This window comes from Caenorhabditis briggsae (assembly GCF_000004555.2).
Source record: "Caenorhabditis briggsae complete genome, chrI, whole genome shotgun sequence".
NCBI classification, from domain to species: Eukaryota; Metazoa; Nematoda; class Chromadorea; order Rhabditida; family Rhabditidae; genus Caenorhabditis; species Caenorhabditis briggsae.
Window position 1 is genome coordinate 2,112,155 of NC_013489.2, and position 22,231 is coordinate 2,134,385.

The 22,231-nt window shown below is 33.7% G+C and overlaps 5 protein-coding genes across 5 annotated transcripts in view; 2 read left to right on the top strand and 3 right to left on the bottom strand.

The window, feature by feature from the left end:
- Window positions 1–1,689, top strand: part of Cbr-daf-25 — a gene marked incomplete at both ends in the record, with an annotated part of 8,235 nt that extends 6,546 nt beyond the window's left edge. Inside the window, 2 exons of the mRNA XM_045241514.1 lie at window positions 21–455; window positions 1,534–1,689. Of these exons, the coding sequence (XP_045097468.1) occupies window positions 21–455; window positions 1,534–1,689 (591 nt within the window). The remainder of the gene's footprint in view (window positions 1–20; window positions 456–1,533) is intronic.
- Window positions 1,690–4,048: 2,359 nt separating this feature from the next.
- Window positions 4,049–6,544, bottom strand: CBG22068 (the record flags this gene model as incomplete). Its single annotated transcript, XM_002638810.1, has 6 exons — window positions 4,049–4,096; window positions 5,324–5,399; window positions 5,615–5,806; window positions 5,908–6,201; window positions 6,251–6,316; window positions 6,447–6,544. 6 exons carry the CDS (start codon window positions 6,542–6,544, stop codon window positions 4,049–4,051), a joined length of 774 nt encoding a protein of 257 aa, XP_002638856.1.
- Window positions 6,545–8,567: 2,023 nt separating this feature from the next.
- Window positions 8,568–12,671, top strand: CBG22069 (the record flags this gene model as incomplete). The annotated part of the gene is made up of 7 exons (XM_045241527.1): window positions 8,568–8,671; window positions 10,643–10,690; window positions 10,787–10,965; window positions 11,402–11,572; window positions 11,902–11,996; window positions 12,063–12,249; window positions 12,439–12,671. 7 exons carry the CDS (start codon window positions 8,568–8,570, stop codon window positions 12,669–12,671), a joined length of 1,017 nt encoding a protein of 338 aa, XP_045097469.1.
- Window positions 12,672–13,618: 947 nt separating this feature from the next.
- Window positions 13,619–14,609, bottom strand: CBG25181 (the record flags this gene model as incomplete). Its single annotated transcript, XM_045241531.1, has 3 exons — window positions 13,619–13,669; window positions 13,734–14,028; window positions 14,470–14,609. 3 exons carry the CDS (start codon window positions 14,607–14,609, stop codon window positions 13,619–13,621), a joined length of 486 nt encoding a protein of 161 aa, XP_045100493.1.
- A 492-nt stretch (window positions 14,610–15,101) lies between these two features.
- On the bottom strand, window positions 15,102–18,575 carry Cbr-ztf-3 (the record flags this gene model as incomplete). The annotated part of the gene is made up of 4 exons (XM_045241538.1): window positions 15,102–15,114; window positions 17,357–17,643; window positions 18,162–18,314; window positions 18,483–18,575. The coding sequence occupies 4 exons, from the start codon at window positions 18,573–18,575 to the stop codon at window positions 15,102–15,104; spliced, it is 546 nt and encodes a 181-aa protein (XP_045097470.1).
- Window positions 18,576–22,231: the final 3,656 nt, after the last annotated feature.

Here is a 22,231-nt window from a genome sequence, read left to right on the forward strand (position 1 = left end):
AAAAATAATAAAGTATTCAGATCCTCTATGTGATCGATCGCGTCTTCGAACGGCAGCTCCGTTGTAAGGAGAGCAACGAGATCATGTCTCTGAAACTGTGGCTCATCCTATTCTTCATGCGTGAAACATCGAAATTCGTCGAATCCCATCCGGATAAGACACCAGAAGACGCGTCTCTCCAATACGCCAAAATCATATCCACGTGGCAGGAAGGCGATGAAATCCGTCGAGCACTGGATGTACTCCTTCGGAACGCCGTCGCGGCATTCCCATACAAACACTCTTTGCTCCATGAGACACTTCTGAAGGCGTTGGGACGAACGCCTGTGGGACAGAGGCCTTCTGCTTATGAGTATATTGTACAGTCGCTGTTTGGACAGAGGATTGCAGCCGTTTGCCAGTTTTGTACGGTTTGTGGACATCCTGGAGCGAAGAAAAGGTGTCCGCAGTGTAAGGTAAGGAACCGGAAACTTGAAGAATTTGAAAATTTTGAGAAGGTGGACATCGGGACATGGGGATGCACAGATTTCCAAAAATCATACAGTTGAAATCCAAAAAATTTTTGAAATTTTCAGACTTTCAGATTTTCCAGAATTGTTTTTTGGGTTTCGCGAATTTTTGAATTTTCAGTTTTTCTTTGATTTTTTTTTCTCGATTTTTCGTTTTTTTTTTGGAATTTCGGTTTTTTTTTGAAATTTAAAAATTTCCGAAAAATTCAATTTTCCAAAATTTTCAATATTTTAACTTTTTTGGGTTCCAAAGTTTTGGATTTTATCGATTTTTAAAAATTTTCGAGTTTTTAGAATTTTGGAAAATTTTAAGATTTTTTTCAGAATTCAAGATTTTCCAATATTTAAACTTTTCGGGTTTCAAAACTTAGATTTTTTAGATTTTTCGAATTTTTATAAAATTTTCAGACATTTTCAGATTTTTCAAAAAATTGAATTTTTCGGGCTTTGTGGATTTTAAAGATTTATCAATTTTTCAATTTTGAGGATTTCAGAGATTTTCCAATTTTTCGCTTTTTTGGAATTTCGGATTTTCGAAAAATTCAAATTTCCGAACTTTTCATTATTTTAACTTTTTTGAGATCCAAAATTTCGGATTTTGCCCATTTTTGAAAATTGAAAGGTTTCGAAATTTTCGAGTTTTTAGATTTTTAGATTTTTTTAAAAATTTTAACTTATAGGGTTTCAAAGATTTGGATTTTTTGAACTTTTGAAAAAATTTTCAAATTTACAGATTTTTCAAAAAATTGTGATTTTCAAACAACTTTTCAGTTTTTATTAGGATTTTGAACATTTCTAGTTTTTGAATTTTTTTCAAATTTCGAAAAATTTGAAATTCCCATTTTTAATTATTTTTTTCAAATTTCTATAGTTTCCGAATTTTTGAAAATGTAAAAATTCATAATTTCAAGATTTTTAGAATTTTCAGGATTTTAGAAACAAAAAGTTGAACTTTTCGAAAATTCTCTGATTTTATGTTTTCTTCGAATTTTAAAAAAAATTTCGATCATTTTGAAATTTGCAGCTCGCCTACTGCTCCCAAGAATGTCAAAAATTCGACTGGACAATTCACAAAAAAGTGTGCTCATCGTTGAAAGGAAATCAAGAGATTTCAGCCGATGATGGCCACATGATGCCGTTGGACCAAATTCAGGACCAAATTTCGAAAATTGATATTTAATTTTTTTTTGAAAAAATTTTTTTATAGGTTTTCAATTCTTCTAGTCTCCTTGAAATGAAATTCCCATTTTTCGCCCCCATAATGGGCTGCCGGACGTTTCAGAACCCGACGTTTCAGAACTTTTCTGCATTCTTGTATAGTGGTTTTTGTCCTTCAAATGAGCATTTCTCATTTCAATTTTGTGCTTTTCTGCTGTTTTATTCGTTCTGATCTACCGTACTCCAAATAGTGATACGTTCACACTCGAAATCTCTCGAAAAATCGAAAAATGTGAAAATTTCAAAAACAATATCTTGAAGTACGCAAAAATTTTTCCGGCGAATATGAGTCTCATTTTTGCGTATTTCTAGACATCGTTCTGGAAAATTTCAATTTTTCGATTTTTTGAGAGATTCCGAGTGTGAACGTATCACTATTTGGAGTACGGTAGATGCGAACGAATAAAAAAGCAGAAAAGCGCAAAATTGAAATGAGCAATGCTCATTTGGTGTGCAAAAACCACTATACAAGAATGCAGAAAAGTTCTGAAACGTCGTGGTTCCGAAATTTCTGGTTCTGAAACGTCCCGGAGCCGTTTACTAGTCTTAAAATTCCCATTTTTTGCCACAAAATTTCCCAAATTTTTTGAATGTTTTTTTTCCAATTTTAAGATCTCTCTGTAATCCAAAAATTCAAATGTCTTCTTTTTCCTACTAAATATGTTATTTGCCTGAAAAATTCTCTTGAAAATCCTCCTTTTTTTTGTATTTTTCCCCCGAAAATTCCCCCAATTTTTAATAAAAAAATTTGAGAAAAAAAAACGTTATTATCAAGATAATCCGATATTTACACCCACTACTGATCCTCTCTTTTTTCTGGCACTTACTTGTTTTTTTTTCTAATTTTTTAGAAATTAAAAAAATATCCCAAAAAACTAAAAATCTTGAATTTTTCAGAATTCCGGAAATTTTTCGAAAACTTAAAATTTCTAATTTTTAGCTCGAAAAGCTTTAAAAATCTAGTCTTTTTTCAAATTGTGAAAATTTTTGGTATTTTATGGAATCTTCAAAGAATGCCCAAAAAATTGACAATTTTAATTTTTTTGAATTTCGTAAACAATTTCAGAAAATTCCATTTTTAGCTCAAAATGGGCAATGTTCAACGATGAACAAAAATTTATTTATAGAAAAATTATTTTTTGAAAATGACACAAATGTATTTTCAGGTTTTTCTGAAAATTTTGTCTGAAAATAATTTTTTGTGTTTCTGAAAAACAACAGAAGAAAATGACTAAGAAACAGGTGAAAAATTCTTCAGCTGGTTTTATTTTTCAGCTGGTTTTTTTTCTTTTTCTATGAATAATAGAAAAATCACCAGCATGAAAAATGACTTATTTTTTTATTCTTCTGAAATTTCAGATTTTTTGAAAAAGTGGAATTCTTAATTTCAAAAAAAATTCCAAATTTCAAAGTCTATAAATTTGGAAAAAATTGGAAATTTCGAAATTTCAGATTTTTCTGAAATTCTCTTTTCAAAAATTTGTGAATTTTCGGAATTTTCAAAATTTCAGAAAATATCGATTTTTTGTGATTTTAAATTTTGGAAAATTTGAAAATTCGAAATTTCCGAATTTCTGAAATTTCATTTTTAAATTTTTTTCAAATTCTGAACTTCTGGAAAATTTCAAAAATTTCATTAAAAATAGATTTTCCGAAAAATTATCAATAGAGCGAATTTGCTAAACATTTTATTTTCAAAAATCAATATTTTTTATTAATAAAAAAGAAGCAAAGAAAAGAATATAACCTCATTTTTTCCAATTTTATTCCCAGAAGACGTGACATCTGATGACGTCGACGTCATCAGAAGAAAAGACTTCTGAAGCAACAAATTCCTATTATTATGCATTATCCATTCATAGAATTACTTGAACCCTTCAAAAATGCCTATTTTTCCATTGTTTTTTTTGTTTTTCTTTTGCAAGAAGTGGGCGGAGCCTATTTGACACCGCCCACTTTTTTCCTTGTTTCTGAAAAACTGAAATCTGTCTGGAAATATCGTTTTTTTTTAGATTTGGAAAAAAAAATTTTAGGCTCCGCCCACTTTGTCTGTCTACCCCACAGATGCTTCTGTTAGGCGCGTTTTCAGCTGTTTTGAGAAGTTCTAGGCTCCGCCCACTTTATTTTTATAGAGGATTCTAAGGATTTCAGATTCTGTTTGAAATTTACTAAAAATATTTTTTTCGGAAAATTTCGAAAAATCTGAAAATTCGAAATTTTCAGATTTTTCCCTATTTTTAATAACGAATTCTTGAAAATTCAGTGTTAAAAAAAACTTAGAAATTCATGGAAAAAAAAACAAAATTTCAGAAATAAAAAATTCAAAAAATTCTAGAAAAACAAATAATTTTTTGAAAATTGCAGAAAATCTGAAAATCAAAAAATTTCTTTAAAAAAAATTCATTTCGACTCTGAATTCAGTTTCTTCTAGTTTCGAGCTTCAAAATGAGCCCAAACTCGACTAGGCTCCGCCCACTTTCATTTTTCAGGCGCGTCGCGGTCGTGCGTTGCGTGTCTAGGTGAAATTTCTAGGTGAATATATATATATTATATATACTTTATATCTCATAAATTACAAATTTCAATTATGTTCCCCAGGTTCTTCTTCTCTCGTCAACAAAAAAAATAACTAAGAGAGTGTCTGAAAACAAAAAAAATATAATGGTCTCTTCTTATTTTTCCTCTCTTCTTTTCAATCCCTTTGGTGGATTCCCTTTCTTTTTTCTCTTATTTTCCCCATGTTTTGTTCTCGAGGTAGTAGTCTAGACGCATCCTTCACCAGTCGTTTAGTTCTTTTTTTGAAATTTTGAAATTTTTTGTCATTTTTCTGCGCTCCAAAATAGTCAGAAATGGGTTCTTTTTTTTAATTCCCGCCAAACCAGAACTGCGCATTCTCAATAGAGCGCGTTTTGCCGTTCACTGTTTTACAGTTCCCTAATAATTGCAATATTGCAAACACGCTCCACTGAGAAACAGCTGAAATTTTTGAACTGCTGTATGCGTTGTGTTTTTTCCAATAGAGCGCGTTTGCATCGAATTTTGGAAAACCGAATTTTTCGTTCCTTTGATTGGTTGGCTAGCTCATGGAATATAAAAAAACAAGGTACCAGAATTTATCAGAATTTATTAAATATTCAAAAGCCAAAGAATAGAATAAAAAGGGGGTATGCCAACTTTGAGACTATATATCTCATTTTCTGTAAGAGATATCAAAAAACGATCAACTGATAAAATGTTTATCATAATATCAATAACGTTTTGCTAGTGAACCAATTTTTGATATCTCTCACAGGAATTGAGATAAATTGGCCCAATGGTTTGCTAACTTTAAACCAATATATCTCGCTTCCCGGGAAAGATAATTAAAAGTGGTCAACTGATAAAATTTTTATCACAACATGAGTAACGTTTTGCTTGTTAACCAAATTTTTATATCTCTGTCCGGAACTGAGATATTCGAGCTCAAAGTTAGGGGGGGGGGGGGGAGTGTTCATCCTTCATAATTAGCTATTCGACCATCATCAAAAACTCGTCCTCTGTTTTATCCCATACGCCAAACATGAGCCATTTCTCCTCAATCAGAACAGATGCCACACACGATTATCTGTTTCTCTGACCACATACGCGCGGCTTTTGATTGCTTTTGTATTTGGCTCGAAATACCTGTTGAACCTGAAAAATGGCATATCTCGTTTCAAGATCAACAGTTTTTCTTGAGTCAAGAACTATACTGTGGAACTCAACGAGATCTACAAACTGATATACTAATAAATAATGTTTGAATGGTAATTCGGAACTATGTACATAGAGAGGCCGCAAAGGAAAGGACTTGTATCTACGCGGTCATGCCTGAATGTCGAGTTCCATACCAACTTCAAGTAACTTACACTCTGGGCAAACTGTGCATTGGTGCCTTTTTTGCTGGATCAATATGTTTTGCGCCAATTGCTTCTAGAATTCGGTTTTGCTCCTCATCAACTTCTCCGACCTCCATGCGTTCCAATTTATGGTATGCTTCTCCGAACTTCCATCGAATCACGAACAATATCAAATCTGAGATTTTGCATCCAGTAAAACATCTTAAAACAGCCTGTCTCCCTTGAAAATGGCGTAAAGTAGTTGGAAAGCCCCTTTCGTGTTGCTCGATATCAATAGATTCTGTCCGAACTTTGAGTCTAACCTCAATGGTCTCGCTGGCGTAATATACATTTGGACGTGTTTCATCATAGGATATGAGGAGAAAAAGTTCTCAACTGGTTCGATGCCGCAGAACCAGTCCATCCACATGCCAAGGCATACTGATAACTTTGGAACGTTTGGAACGAAGGGAGGATAGTGGATTATTATCCAGAGATACTCCATAGAATCGCCGAAAAAATTGAGGAAATAATAGTGAATCAATTTGATGACGGACTTTCTTTCATTCGTGCGAAAACATGCTACAGGAAAGTATTGCCCGTATCTTTTTGTCATTCTGAAATAAGGATGTTTTTAATTATTTAACTAAGCTCATCATATCTCACCGGAAAGCAATTTTCCTTCCGAATACGTTTAATTTAAAATAAGGACTAGGGTCTTTGTTGGATGATCTGAAATATTTATATGTTAGGGTACTTCTGGGATGGATTGATTGATTATAACTCACCCAAACTCGAATTTCTTTCCGAACACATTCAATTTGAAATTGAAATTTATTTTTTATCCTCGCGTTTAGCAAACTGCATGATGGTGTCCCAATTGTACTTGTTGTGTTTTTGGCGAAGTAAAACCATATGCTCATCCTCATCATTATGGTCATATTTGATAGATTTGATCATTTTTCTGAAGTATTTTTCTGAAGCTCTTTTGAGACTTTTTGATCAATTTGGACATGTTTTTGGAGAGGAAGGGCAAAAGAAATAGCTCGGAATATTCAACGTTGTGAAGGATCTCATCCTGTACCAGATATGGGAATTCGAGGAGTTTCATTCTGAAAAATGAAGATTGGAGAGGAACAAGGATATAAGGACAAATGATGGAAACAGAAGACGTGACAGATGACATCCAAAAACACACAGAAGACATCAAGATTGACCTTGAGGAGTGCTTTTCTGTTATACAGACAAATACAATGACCCAGGCAAGACGGTCCGTGCAGCGGAATGCATGACGTGTCAAGACACAACAGCTGGTCCAAGGGAATATGACAGCCTGTCTGTCTCCAGATTGTGACGTCATCAGGAGAAGAAAAAATGGAAACTAGAGTTTCTTGAAACTTTAAAAAAGAGCCAAGTTAAAGAATGACATGAAAAAACAGTCAAAAATCTCAACTTGTCATTAGATCCGTTTTTCATTGGCAATACGAATCGTACCTTTAATTGGACTCATCCATGTCACACTCTACATGGAATAACTCGACTTAAATTCAATCTTTCTACTTGAATCAAAAAGTAAAACGTAGAAATCAACGAGATCTACAAAATCATATCTGATTTGACCTATAGTCTGATGTCCAATTTTCAGCCAGAAGCAGTGAAATTTGTATGTCTCCAGTTGCATCTTCTGTAGATTAATATTTAAGACAGTTAATTTAGGAACGTTTTGGAGAAAGTTGAATCGTTAATTTTTTCAATTTCAAGTCGTTTTGCTCAGTTTTGAGCTCATCAGAATTGCATTTGATTTTGGTTCCTAGAGGGCGTCTTAGGGAATAAAAAAAATTAGTTGGACCATTTTTCTAGAGAACTTTCATGCTAATTCAGCCCTTTTTTTCAAACTAATGTAAATTGCAAAATGCGCTCCATTGGACTTTTATCAAGCGCGTTTTTGCGCTTTCCTCAATATAAATAATAACTACGGTAATCCTAAAGGTTCTATTAACAGTAGTCCTATATTTCAAAATTACAGTAATCCTATAGGGCGCATTTTCGACAAATGTATGTTTTTGGATATCGGATATATCCGTTCGTTCTCTACTAATTAGATTGTAAAAATGATACAAAACCTGGCTGAAATTTGAGGAATCCTAGAGTGTTCGATTCTTTATTTTTGGATTTTCTGAATTCTCAAATTTCGTATTAGAGGGGAACAAACATGAGTTTGGGTGGGTGAATTCTGAGAAATGCGAAAATTTATGTGAGCGGAAAAATATAATTAGAAGAGGTTAGAACTCTGAATTTCCCGAAATTTTGAAACTTTTTTGTTCAGATTTTAGAAATTTCAGACATTTTTTATTCAAAAAACTAGAAATTTTTAAAATTGTGAAAGATTTCAAGAATTCCAAGATCTCAGAATTATAATTTTTTGTTTTGAAAATATCCAGTTTTAGAATTCTGAAGCTCTACAAAAAGTTCTTTCCCTGCGTCTCTCTTCTTCTTTATATTTTTCCAGAAGACGTGTCAATTCAGATGACGTCAAATTCCGAAGAAAAAGGAAAAAGAAATAATAAGTTCTTCTTTTTTTGCTCTCCTAAACAGAAATCTAAAAATAGGTTTTTTTTTCGAAAAGAAAAAGAAAAAATTAGGAATTCTAAGATTTCGTGACTGAGTAGTTTTGGGTTCGGATTTCCTTTTGTTTCGGAAATTTTCAAAAAGTTGATCCTCTCCGAAAAAAAATTTTTGAAACTTCCTGATTTTCTGAATTCCTAAAAATCCTTCTTTCAAATCTTCTCAAATCTCTCAACTAACGTCTTCTGAATCTCTAGAAGACGTCAAATCCCGACAGAAAACCCTCTTATCGAGTTTTAGTTTCTTTTTTCCTTTTTTTTTTGCTCAAAACAATTTCTTTCTCTTCAAAATTTTTTCCAGCCTCCTTTTTGCTATTTTATTTTCAATTTTTGATATTTTCAGACTAATTCTATTAAGGATGAGCAATCGACGAGTGTCTCTTCCGGTCGCCTTGGCGATTCCACAGCAATTCCCATCCCGTCTCTCTCCTCCATCACCTGCGTCGCCAGCCGCCAATCGACGGTGAGTGATGGCATGGGGAATGGGAATTTTAGAAATTTTATAAGAAATTTGAATTTTAGAAATTTAAAGCATCAAAATATGTATAAATTTGTTGGGGGGGGGGGTTTCAGTTGAAAAATCAGCTGAAATTTTGGAAAAAAAATGTTGAAATTATTTCTTGAGCATCAAAAAACTGCTACTAATGGCTTGGGGAACAGAAAATTTTGGAAATTGTGTTAAAATTTTGAATTCAGCATGATTTGAGCTTCAAAATGAGTATAAATCTGTTGGGGGTTTCAGTTGAAAAATGAGCTGAAATTTTGGAAAAAATGTTCTAAAATTTTTTTTTTGAAATTAGTTACAGGCGCCAAAAACCTGATTGTAACAGCTTGGGGTATAAAAGTTTTGACATTTAGTACAAAATGGGAATTTTAGAAATTTCATAGAAAACTTGAATTTTAGTGGTCCAGAGCTTCAAAACGATTATAAATTTGTTGGGGGTTTCAGTCCGAAATCGAGTTGAAAACTAGTGAAAAATTCTGGAACCATTGTTCCTAAATTATTTTTTGAGCATCAAAAAACTGGGAATAATGACATGGGGAATGGAAATTTTAGAAATTTTGTTAAAAATTTGGATTTAGCTTGTTTAAAGCTTCAAAATGAGTATAAAATTGTTGGGGTTTCAGTTGAAAAATGAGCTGAAATTTTGGAAAAAATGTTCTAAAATTTTTTTTTTGAAATTAGTTACAGGCGCCAAAAACCTGATTGTAACAGCTTGGAGTATAAAAAATTTTGAAATTTCAAACAAATTTTGAATTTCAGAGATTTAGAGCTTTAAAATGAGTACAAATTTGTCGGGGGTTTCAGTTGAAAATTATGCTGAAAATCGGAGTTTTTTGAAAGATGATTTTTTACAAAAAATTTTTTCTAATTAAATATTTATTGAAAATGAAAAAACATACAAAAACTCTGGAACTATGTCCTGAAATGATTTTCAGAATTTCTTTAAAATTTCAGATTTCTTGCAAAAAAAACATTTATGGTAAACAAAAAATTGGATTTCAAGAAAAAATTAGATTTCCTCTTGTCCAATTTTTTCTCCTTTTTTTCTAAATTTTGGTTTTTTTTTCTTGGAAACCTCTTCACAAAAATTTCAGCATTTTCATTTTCAACTATTTTTGACTAAAAGCGAAAAAATTTCAATAGAGCATATTTATATCGTTCAGATCTCTTCCGACGTCTCCGATTTGTCGTCGAAGTCTTCCATCGACTCCACGTACAGTATCCCCGAGAAGATTGAATAATTTATTGCCGGATGTTGATGAACATTTTGCAAGTACTAGTACTACTTCCAGGTAAGTCCTTGAAGTTTTGGGATTCTGAAATTCAGGACTCTTGAAAGTTCAGAATTCTAGAAAATTCAGAAATTCAGAAATTCAGAAATTCAGAAATTCAGAAATTCAGAAATTCAGAAATTCAGAAATTCAGAAATTCAGAAATTCAGAAATTCAGAAATTCAGAAATTCAGAAATTCAGAAATTCAGAAATTCAGAAATTCAGAAATTCAGAAATTCAGAAATTCAGAAATTCAGAAATTCAGAAATTCAGAAATTCAGAAATTCAGAAATTCAGAAATTCAGAAATTCAGAAATTCAGAAATTCAGAAATTCAGAAATTCAGAAATTCAGAAATTCAGAAATTCAGAATTCCAGAAATTCAGAAATTCAGAAATTCAGAAATTCAGAAATTCAGAAATTCAGAAATTCAGAAATTCAGAAATTCAGAATTCCAGAAATTCAGAAATTCAGAAATTCAGAAATTCAGAAATTCAGAAATTCAGAAATTCAGAAATTCAGATTTTTTTTTAATTTTCATATTTCGAATATTTCGATTCTTTGAATTTTTAAATTCTCAGAATCAAAACTAACATTTTGGACACCCAACAAAAAGTTTTTTTTTCGTTTGTCAATTTCAAAAAGTATCAATTTTCAGCTCGGAAAACTCGCCTCGTCGTGTGAAAAAGCGACGTCCACCGCCAAGGTAAATTTGATATTGTTTTTGAAAAAATTCAAAAAACTCGATTTTTTCACAAATGCGCTCTATTGCAAAATTTTTTTTTAATTTCCAAATTTCCAGATATCAATACTCTCTGCAAACCGCTTCAATAATGAATCAACAAAATTCCGAGGAACTCGACGAAGAGAAACCCGAAGGAACGCTGAGAAGTTTTGGAATCAAAAATGGACATGTCATCGATAATGGATACAAGAATTTGAGTCAAATGGCGACAAAACCAATAGCAATGCACAATTATAGTGAGTTTTTCGGTAGAGCGCAGTTGCAATTCAATCTGAATTTGTTTGAAATTCACATTTTTTATGATTTTCCAAGTTTCGCACAAGATCCTTAACGAAAAATGACTCAGAAATGACTAAAACGAGTCAAAATGGAGTTCAAAAATTTGAATTAGGAAGTTGAACTTGTCCACGAGGAGTACAAAACTTTTTTGACGAGTTGAAAGCTGATTTTTTGGGAGAATGCTTTCCCATAGTTGAGAATTAAGATTCGCAAAGAATTATTCAAAAATAATATTCCGCAAACTCGCTCCATAGCAAAAAGTGACGAAAAAAATTCAAACTTGTCCACGAGGAGTACAAAACTTTTTCGAGGAGTTGAAAGCTAATCTCTTGGGAAAATGCAGTTTAATAGTTCGCAAACTCGCTCCAATGCTAAAAATTTCGAAATTTCCAGAAGATCGTCGTGCCACGTGTCCAGAAGTCTGGCTATTCCAGGAGACGTCAAATATTCCGATGCAACACATTGTTCTCAGAATTTATGGATCGAAAAATTGCGGAAAAAAGACACTTTTGAATTCGATTAATCAATTCGCTACCAAGCTGGTAACTCGTTATAATAATGAATGTAAGTTCAATAGAGCGTATTTGAAAAAGAGGAATTCTAACATTTCAACTCTGAATCAAGCTTTTTCAAATTCAGAGCTTCAAAATGAGTCCAAACTCGACTAGGCTCCGCCCACTCCCATTTATCAGACGCGTCGCGGTCGTGCGTCGCGTATCTAATGGAAATTTCAAAATGGGCCGAGCCTAGCCGAGTTTGGGCTCATTTTGAAGCTCTTAATCTGCTAAATTTAATGAAAATAGTACATTAAATTTTTTTTGAGGAAAATTATTTTTTTCGTTTTTTTTCAATTTTTTCGAAAATGCGCTCGATTGAGAAACTCGTTTTTTCAGCAACCGATGGAGATGAAAATACTTCGAAAACGCTGAATTTTCTCCTAAACAACGAGCAAATCGAGCTGGAAATGCTGCTGGAATCCACCTTGGAGGTATGTAATTCAAAATCAAAATTTTGAAAAAGGCAAACGCGCTCCATTGACAATTTCTTGTTCCAGAACTCTCCATTCGCTTCATCTTTGACTATGTACGCAGTTGTGTACAACGTAGACAGTCGAGAATCGTTTCAATGTGCCACCGAGCTGGTCCAACGACTTTTGAGCCGAAAAATCGCCCGTGGTCCAAACGTTATGATTATTGGCAATAAAATTGACCTCAAACGGAATACGGTAGTTTCAAAATTGGGTGAGTTGCAGAAAAAACGGGCAAAAATGACCCAAAACGAACTAAAACTGCAAATAAAAAATTCAAACTTGTCCATGAGGAGTACAAAATTTTTTGAGCAATTTTCGAGATTTTGAATTATACATAGTAAAATTAGTTTTGAAACTCTCCACAAATTTTTCAAATTTTATCAATAAAGCGAATTTGCAGAAGGCGCATGTCTCGCGAAAATCCACAAATGCCACTTCATCGAAGTCTCCGCCCAATACTCAATGAACATTTCGGAACTTTGGACGATCGTTCTGAAACAACTTCAGAATCCGAAGACGTCGTCAGATCCTGATGACGTGGCGTCAGAATCCAATGGATGGATGCATCGAATGGTGGCACGAGGCAAACAGCTGGCACATTCCGCCGAGCAAATTGTGCAAAAGTTTTTGTAAACTCGGCTTGCCAACTTTAGGCGTCTACGAAATCACTTTAAAATTATTCAATTTTTTTGAAAATCTCAGAATAGGTCAATTAAAAATAGAGCTTTGTAGTGGACAACTTTTTTGTAAAATTAGATCCAGGAGAGATATGCCAGGTGGAAATGATGGTGTCTCTGGGCGGGGCGAAAGGCGGCAACGCCGCTGGTCACGCTTAGGACGATATTTCGCTAGGGCGCGTTTGCACCAAAAAGTTGTCAACAAAGCCCTAGTTTTAGTTGATCTACCTAGAAAGTTTCACAAAAATTGAACAGCTAAAAAGTGATTTTGTAGACGTCTAAACTTGATTTACCGTTTCTTCTCTAATAGAAGCCCATCTAAACCGTCAAACTTGAGCTCAATTATCTCGATACCTGTAAAAGATATCAGAAAGTGGTCAATTGATAAAATGTTGTTAATATTATGATGAATATTTTCCTAGTTGATCACTTTTTAATATGTTTTACAGAAACCGAAATAATCAAGCTCAAAGTGCGAGCTTCTACCGGCTATGTGGTGGGTGCAGCCTGAGCTCAGTTATCTCGGTTCCTGTAATGGTATCAAAAAGTTGTGAACTGATAAAATGTATATCATAATATCACCTAAATTTTATCAGTTGGCAACTTTTTTCTATCTTAAACGAGAACCGAGATAAGTTGGCTTAAATTTGAGGTTGGCGTTCTATTAGAGTGTTGAAGGTAACTATTTTTTTTCTTTGTGATAAATATTTGGATTTTTGAGAGAAAAATATTTAAAAATTTTAATTAACTACTAATTTATGGAGATTTGAAAATTACAAAGGTGGACAAAAAATAGATAATGGGGAGTAGAAAATACAAAATTCATTTCATTCTCCAAAAACGATTTTTGAGTCTTCACCACTATTTTTACGGAGAAGTAGGAGTAGCTGGCAGCTTCTGAATTCACAAAAAGCCATGAAGGTTCGTACCTTTCGTATCCGATTCCCGTAACACCTGTAATTTTTCTTTGAGGCAGATTTTTATGAATTCGGCCTCAGAAGCTCAAAACAAAACTCACTTTGTCTCTTCTGGTGACTTCCGGGTTGATCATCAGCTTGACCTGCTGGAATCGACTTCGTTTCTTGAGGCGCGTGTGGAGCAGCTTCTGGTCGACCGTGTCCAAGGCAGTTCCGAAGTCAAAGCCGCACTGATGCAGATGCTGGAGAGCATATTTCAGTTGGGTTTCGTCGGATAACGCCTCAAAAGTTCTCGACATCTGGATCGACATCTGGAGCAAAAATTGACACTTTGTTCGTACGCCAACGTCGACGGAACTCGGAGAGCATTGCGACATTCCAGGTTTCGTTGATTGCCTGAAAGTATGGAAATTTAATGCAATTTTCATTTACAAACCTGTGTTCATACTTGTAATCCGGGCATTTCCCGGGCCTTCACGGGCTTTGCCATTGTTCTTTCAGAATCGTCATTTTCAGACCAACTTAATCAAATACGATAGAGCTCGACGAGTACTACAAGATGAATTTTTGCGGAATACTGTATCTTGTCTGTGAACAAAGTTACAGGCAAAAAAGAGCAAAAAAAGCAGGCCCGGCGCGTCTCGACACGTCCGAAAAAAGCCACTTTATGGCCTGTAACTTTGTTCGCAGACAAGATACAGTATCCCGCAAAATATCATTTTGTAGTACTCGTTAAGCTCTATCATATCCAATTTAGTTTATCTGCAAATTTTGATACTGAAAGAAACTATGGCAAGGCCCGGGAATGGCCCGGATTACGAGTATGCATGTGCTTACTCACTCTCAAAGAGAGAATCTCCATATCCCATTCCATGGCATGATCCATGATACGAGCTCTGATAACACTGTGTTCCAAGAATAAAGAAGCAGCTATTCAGGAAAATCAATAAAGCTTGGAGGCCCGAACATTGAGCCATTGAAAAATATTAGGTTAAGAATATAAAAGAAATTCAGAAAAAAATCAATAAATATGTAGGAGGCCCGCACATTGGGCCTGGGAGGAAAGCAGAATGAAGAAAGCAATCGCGGACAGCAATAATACGAGAGAGTTGGAGACGCAGAAAACGCCCGTCGCAGAATCATAAATCTTAAATGATAGAGAGAAGAAACGCATCGTGAGATGAAGGATTTTTTAACAATTGCAATTTTTGCATTTTCCATACTTTCAGACTTTTTTTTGTTTTTACATTTTCATTTTTGAATAAAAATAAAAATACTCGTAATCTCTTTTATTGAAATGCATCGCATCGAATCGAATCATATAAAACATACAAAAAAAAACGGAGCAATTTTTCAAATTTTGAAAAAAATTAAAAATCAAAAACGAATCAAAAAAAGTGAAGAACATATACCAGTAATTAAAAGACAGACTATATTGATAAGAATGAAAATTTGGGAGAAAAAATTGATCAAATTCTAAAACTCGACGAAGTTAGCGATAAACTTTTCGGATCCTGAATTCCAGACGACTGAGAGGCCATCGAGTGATATTTGTCGCCACATTCGGTGCTCTGGAAATAATTTTCAAAATTTTTAAAAATTGGAAAATGCGCGCTAATGATAATTTTAAACTTTTTATTGTTAGAAATTCGATTTTGGCGTCCTTTTCGGCCTAAAATTTGCTAAAATGGCCAGTGGCCGAGTTTGATAGATTTCTAGGCCATCAAACCAAAAATTAACCGATTTTAGCCGATTTTTCGAATCAAATTTCCCGGATGGCCTAGGAATTCAAAAAACTAGGCCATCAAGGGCTAGGCCATTTGTGACATTTTACAAAAAAACCCCGGCAAAATCTGTCAATTTTGAGCTGACAATGAGCAATTTTCAGTTCGGTGGCCTAACTTTGTCCAAAAATTGGTTTCCTAGGTCATTAGTTCAAAGTGGAGAAAAATGAGTCAAAAATTGGTCAATTTTGAGCTAAAATGACCGATTTTTACCCTGGTGGCCTAGATATCCAAACAACTCGGCCACCGGCCATTCTAGCCTGTTTTTGACAATATTCGCATAAAAAAATGAGCTAAAAATTAGCAACTTTCAGCTTGGTGGCCTAGGAATCCAATAAATTCGGTCATCGGTATTTTTTCCGCCTAATTCAACAAATTTTGCATAAAAACGGCCTGGAACAGTTCATTTTATCCTTCATGGCCTAGTTTTTTGGCTTTCTAGGCCATCCGCAGAAAATAGAGAAAAATGAACTAAAAACTGTCAATTTTAAGCTAAAATGACCGATTTTCTCCTTGGTTGCCTAGAAATTCAAAAAACTCGGCCACCAGCCATTCTAGCCTGTTTTTTGACAAAATATTCGCATAAAAAACGACCTGAATTAGTTCGGTTTGCATCTGATGGCCTAGTTTTTTGAATTTCTAGGCCATCCGGGAAATTTGTGTCGAAAATCGAGAAAACAGAGCCCAAAATTGACTGAAATCGGTTAATTTTGAGCTTGATGCCAAAATGCGCTCTAATAATATTTCCGGTTTTTCGAATGTTAGAAATGCGATTTTCAGCTCAAACTTCGTGGAAAATCGGCTGAAAATAGCCGGTGGCCGAGTTTGCTGGATTCCTAGTCCAGCAAGCTAAAAATCAACCGATTTTAGCCGATTTTTTGAATCAAATTTCCCGGATGGCCTAGGAAATCAAAAAACTAGGCCATCAAAGGCAAAACGAACTAAGTCAGGTCAAAAACCGGCTAGAATGACCGGTGGCCAAGTTCGTTAAATTTCTAGGCCACGTAACTGAAAATCGGTCAATTTTAACCAAAAAATGACCGATTTAGAGACATTGTTCTCCAAATTTTACAGATGGCCTAGAAAACAACTTTTGGAGAAAGTTATGCCACCTAACTATAAATAGCTCGTTTCCAGCGTTAAAATGAAGGATTTTGGATCATTTTTCTCTATTTTCTGCGGATGGCCTAGAAAGCCAAAAAACTAGGCCATGAAGGATAAAATGAACTGTTCCAGGCCGTTTTTTATGCAAAATTGGTTGAATTAGGCGGAAAAACTCCGATGACCGAATTTATTGGATTCCTAGGCCGCCAAGCTGAAAATTGCTCATTTTTTTATGCGAGTATTGTGAAACACAGGCCAGAATGGCCGGTGGCCGAGTTTTTTGAATTCTTAGGCCACGTAACTGAAAATTGCTCATTTTTAGCCTAAAATTGACAGATTTCGTCGATTATGGCTCTTTTTTACAGATGGCCTAGAAAATCAAAAAAAAACTAGGCCATCAAGGACAAAATGAACTGTTCTAGGTCGTTTTTCATGCTAAATTGGTTGAATTAGGCGGAAAAGCTCTAGTGGCCGAGTTTTTTGTTTTTCTAGGCCACCAAGCTGTAAATTGCTCATTTTTAGCTCAAAATTGACCTATTTTCGACTAATTTTTCTTCGAATTTTACAGATGTCCTAGAGAACCAATTTTTGGACATAGTTAGGCCACATCACTGAAAATTGCTCATTTTTAGCTAAAAATTGACCAAATTTTCTGATTTTTCGGGGTTTTTGAGCCAAAAATTCAAAGAACTCACCCTTTGATGCCTATTAACACTCTCCTGCCTGGAATATCTCTTTCCACAAACATCACAAGCGAACGCTCCATTCGATTCATGCGTCAATCGATGTTGGATAATCCATGCTTCTGTCGAAATGTCTTATCACAATCACGACACTGATAAGGTCCCAAATGCGAAAATTGAGTGTCGATTTGTCGTTTTTTGCATTTCCCGGCGCCATTTTTCTTGGAATTCGGCGACGAATCCAGCGAAGAGGAATCGAAAAAATTCGAATAATTATTCACATTTTCATAGTGATCAAAGTGGGCGGAGCTTGTGGTGCTGGACTTGATTTGGCCCAGAATTAATTCCAAATTGAAATTTTGTTGTAAATCTGAATCCAGCTGCTGGTTTAGACGATAGCTTGATGGGAAGGCAGATGACGTTGAGGGGAGATTGGGGTCCTGGAAAATGGGATTTGCATTAGAGCGCATTTGCTAAGAATTTGAGTTTTTTGCTTGAAATTGTAAATGGAGCTGGTTTACACTCGCATTGGAGCGCACTTAGACACATTTCGCGAAAATTTCGGTGGAGCACGTTTGCTAAAAAAAAAATCCAGTAGAGCGCACTTGCTGAAAAGCCTGAATTTCGCGATAAATTGTGATAATTCCGAAAATGCGCTCTACTGAGAATTTAAAAAATTTTCTCATTAGAGCGAATTTTAAGTTTTCCGAAAATTCAAATTCTCACCATTTGCCCATTCGTCCTTGCGAAACCATTGACATTAATTCCATTCAGAAGCACATCCCGCAAGCTTGGTGCAATATCACATGAGCATTTCTGGAAAATGCGCTCTATTGATAATTTTTCGAAAAAGTCGATTTTTCGGCGGGAAATTTGAATTTTTCAAAGGAGACTTTCGATTTCAAAGGGCTTTTAGAATTTTTTTGACATTTTAAACAATAATTTTTGAGTTAATTACCCCTAATTTCTCCTTAATTAGCGAATTGATATTCCGTTGTCCTGAATTCACTGCATCCACTTTTTGCGTCAAATTCCTTTGTTCTTGGATTAATTGCTTCACCAAATCGATCAGTTGATTGATATTTGAGAGATTTCCAGAAATTTCCGGAGGCTGAAAATCCGAAAATTCAGAATTTTCGAAAAAAAAATTTTTTTTGAAAAAAACATTTGTTTTATTTAAAAATTGTTTTTTTTTCAGAGTTTTCATATGTATTCTCAAAGTTTTAATGCTTAAATAGCATTCAAAAACTTTAAATTCTAAAAAAATTTAAAAACTCACTTTAGCCTCATTTCTCCTTAACAAATTCGCTGTAAATTGTTGAATATAGCCGCTGGCCTCTAGAAATTTTCGATAATCCTCATTTTCAGACATTTTTCAACGGAAAACGACTGAAATTCAGTGAATATTTGTCTTTTTAGAATCAATATGAATCAAGTGTTGTCTGGTTTGATGCAGGGTACGCAATGCACCCTCTCAGAAAATCTAGGTACACCACGACGACACATTGCGGACTAGGGTTTTTTATTTCGGCGAAAAAAGAAAGAAAAAGAATTTTTCGACACAGAAATTCAGAGAGAAAAAGATGTGTTCTCTCGGCTCATTTGGAAAAAAAACGGCTTCTTTTTTTCTCTAACACTCTCTTTTTTTCGTATTCTCTATCTCCGAGAAGAAGCCATAAAAACGGATGGGCATAGAGTTTTCCGGTGCTCCAAAACTCATTTTATAGCTGAAAACACTCCGAAAAACGTCAGAAAATTTCCTAAAATCCATAAAAATTCAAATTTCCTGCCGAAAAGTCTGAAAAATTTGAAAAAAAGTTCTCGATCTTTGACGTCATCTATTTTTCAAAAAATCCCGAAAAGTTGCGAACTAGACAGAAAAGAGATTGAAATCTGTGTCCCCTTTTATCTTGATAGATTTCCGATTTTTCTGTCTTTTCCCATTTTTTTTGAGGAAAATTTTTCGAAAACTATTCTTTAGTTCTATTTTTCTCATTTTTTCGAAATTTTAAAAAGATTTTCATGGCCTAGAAATATCAAATAATAGCCTAGAAAATGCGGAATTAAAAAAAAAATTCAAAAAATATTTTTTTCAAATTTCCCGCCAAATCCATCAATCTTCTTCTTTTTCCTGCTTCTAACCCAGATATTTATTGACCTACATTCTTCATCATTTTCCCAATCACTTCCTTTTTTCCGCCGATTTTCCTTTTTTTTTTGGAAATTCCAATTATTATTTTTCCTTTAATAAATGATATTCCTATGCATTTTAGTCATATAAAACATGTTTTCTTTTTGTTTTAAATAATAAAAATAATTGTATATAATCCATGAGAAATTTGGGAATTTTCTGTTATTTTTCTTGATTTTTTGAATTTTTTCTTTGAAAAATACGACATTTTCTGAAAAAAAAGTGCCGGAAATGCGCATTTTGAAGCTAATTTTCGATTTTTTTTCGGAAATTTTTCAAACATTTTCCAGAAATTTCCGAAAAAAACATCGAAAATTAGCTTTTCAAAATGTCCATTTCCGGCATTTTTTTCAGAAATTTTCGTATTTTTCAAATAAAAAATTGCCTGAAATCGGTATTTTGAAGCTATTTAATTTCGATTTTTTTCAGAATTTTTTTCCAAATTTTCCACAAAAAAACCATTTTTAATGGAATTTTTAGCTATAAAAACAGCTAAAAATTACCTTTCTTTCTCTAGATCTCTCTGATTTTCTTTATATATTTTTTCTCTGTAAATAAATACAGAGAAAAGCGAAAGTTTATTTACAAGTTACAACAAAAAAACGCATTCATGTGTGAGAATTTTTTTTGGGTTTTTGAGGAAAAAAAAGATTTTTTTTTCGGCGAAAAAATCTGAAAATTTCCTAAAAATTACCAAAAATGGACCAGAAAAGTCGAAAAAATCTGGAAAATTTAATTTTCTGGAAATTCGAAAAATTCAAAAATTAGAAAATTTCCGAAAAATTTATGTAAATTTCAAGTTTCCGGAATTTTTCCGGAACTTTCCAAATTTTGAAGTTTTTCGGGAATTCGAAAAAAAGAAAATGTTTTTTTTTAATTTCCAGAAAAATTTAAATATGCGATTTTCTGAGATTTTTCGAAAAATTCAAAATTTCGAAATTTTCCGATTTTTTTCTCGAAAAATTAGAAATTTTCAAATTTTCCAGCCAGTTTTGAGTTTTGCGAGAATTTTCGAAAAATTCAAATTTTTGGAATTTTTCGCAATTTTCAAAAAATTGCAGAAAATCAGATTTTTTGGAATTTTTGAAAAACCAGAAAACCAAAATTCCCAATTTTCAAATAATTTTCTATTCTGTACACTATACGGTTTCCTATAATACCGGTTCAATCATAACTACCCTTGTCCAATTTTCTTCTCGCAGGATGTCTGCGTCTCTCTTTCTCTCTCTCTCTCTCTCTCTCTCTCTCTCTCTCTCTCTCTCTTTTCTCCGTAAAACGGATCATCAAATAAACGGTTTTTTCTTCTTTCAATCTATTATATACCACACCGATTTTCTAGTTTTTAATGCAAAACACAAAATACAACGATCTCTTCAGATTTGCTAGAAAGTGCGCTCTGTTGACAATACTCATTGGAGCGCGTTTTCGAACTTCATTCACTTGAAAATTAGAATTTAAATCTGCTATTCTTGTTGATAAACTGGACACAAAGACTTTGAATTTGGGGAAAAATGGAAATTCCAATTTCTAGGCTCCGCCCACTTACAAGGAACCGAAATCAGATGTTGTAAGAAGACAATCATGGAGATTATTCCGCTGCACTATGGAGCACAAGTCGGCATTTATGACGATAATCATGAGGTGAGCAATTAAGTCTTTTTTCAAAATTTTGAAAAATTCAAAAAAACATTTTTTTTTCAAATTTTTCAAAAAACTTTTTCTCTCACTTTTTCTTCTTTCTGAGGTTTTTAAAATTTTCAAAAAAAAAATTTCTTTTGGTATTTTTTCCGAAATTTTCAAAAAATCAAAAAATTTGCATTTTTCTGCATATTATACTGAAACCCGGTTTTTTTTTCGAAAATTTTCAAAAAACTTTTTTTTTCAATTTTTTTCACTTTTTTTTCAAAAAAAAAATTGTTTTCCGGATTACCACTTAATTCCCGTAGTAATACGGGTGGCGAAAACAGAAAATTCTAGAAAAAAACCACAATTTCTCCTTCATTTTCTGCTTTATTTCACTCATTTTTTTGTAATTTAGGACATCCCGACGCACAGACACACAGACAGAACTTTATTTTTTTTTTTCAAATTGCTCATAATTAGTCAGAGAAATTTGAATTGAGCAATTTTTTATAGTTTTATGGCTCCGGGGACGTTTCAGGACCAGAAGTTTCGGTACCACGACGTTTCAGAACCCGACGTTTCAGAACTTTTCTGCATTCTTGTATAGTGGTTTTTGCACACCAAATGAGCATTGCTATTTTCAATTTTGTGCTTTTTTATTCGCTCTTATCTACCGTACTCTTTTAGGGTTCTTTAAATTTATGATTTTGTCTTAAAATCGGCTGTTTTTAAGCAGAAAATTTGAAATTCGCAAAATCAACAAATTCAAGATCGTCAGAAAAAAAAGCAAAAATTTGAAATTCTGAAAATCGCAAAATTTTGAAGTTTAAAAATTTCGAAAAACTGATTTTTTTTTCTCAATTTTAGATTTCAAAAATTTTCGGTTTTTGGCTCAAAAAATGCCAAATTTCGCTTTAAAAAAGTTAGTTTTCAGTTGAACAGAGACCATTTTTGGAATTTTTCGAACTGCAAATCCGGGGTACGACGAATTCGAACGTTTTCAAATTCGATCAGACCTATAATCGAACTGATTCAATTCAGAACAGTCCTTTTTTCGCACACGTACCAGAACAGAACGCGGACAGAATCGAACTGTTACAAGTTTGAACTGGTAAGGAGTCGAACTGTCCCAAATTGGAACGCTGTTTTGTGTGTGCTTTCATGCGCGCTCTGTTGCAGGCAGCGTTCCAATTTGGGATAGAAAGTTGTAACAG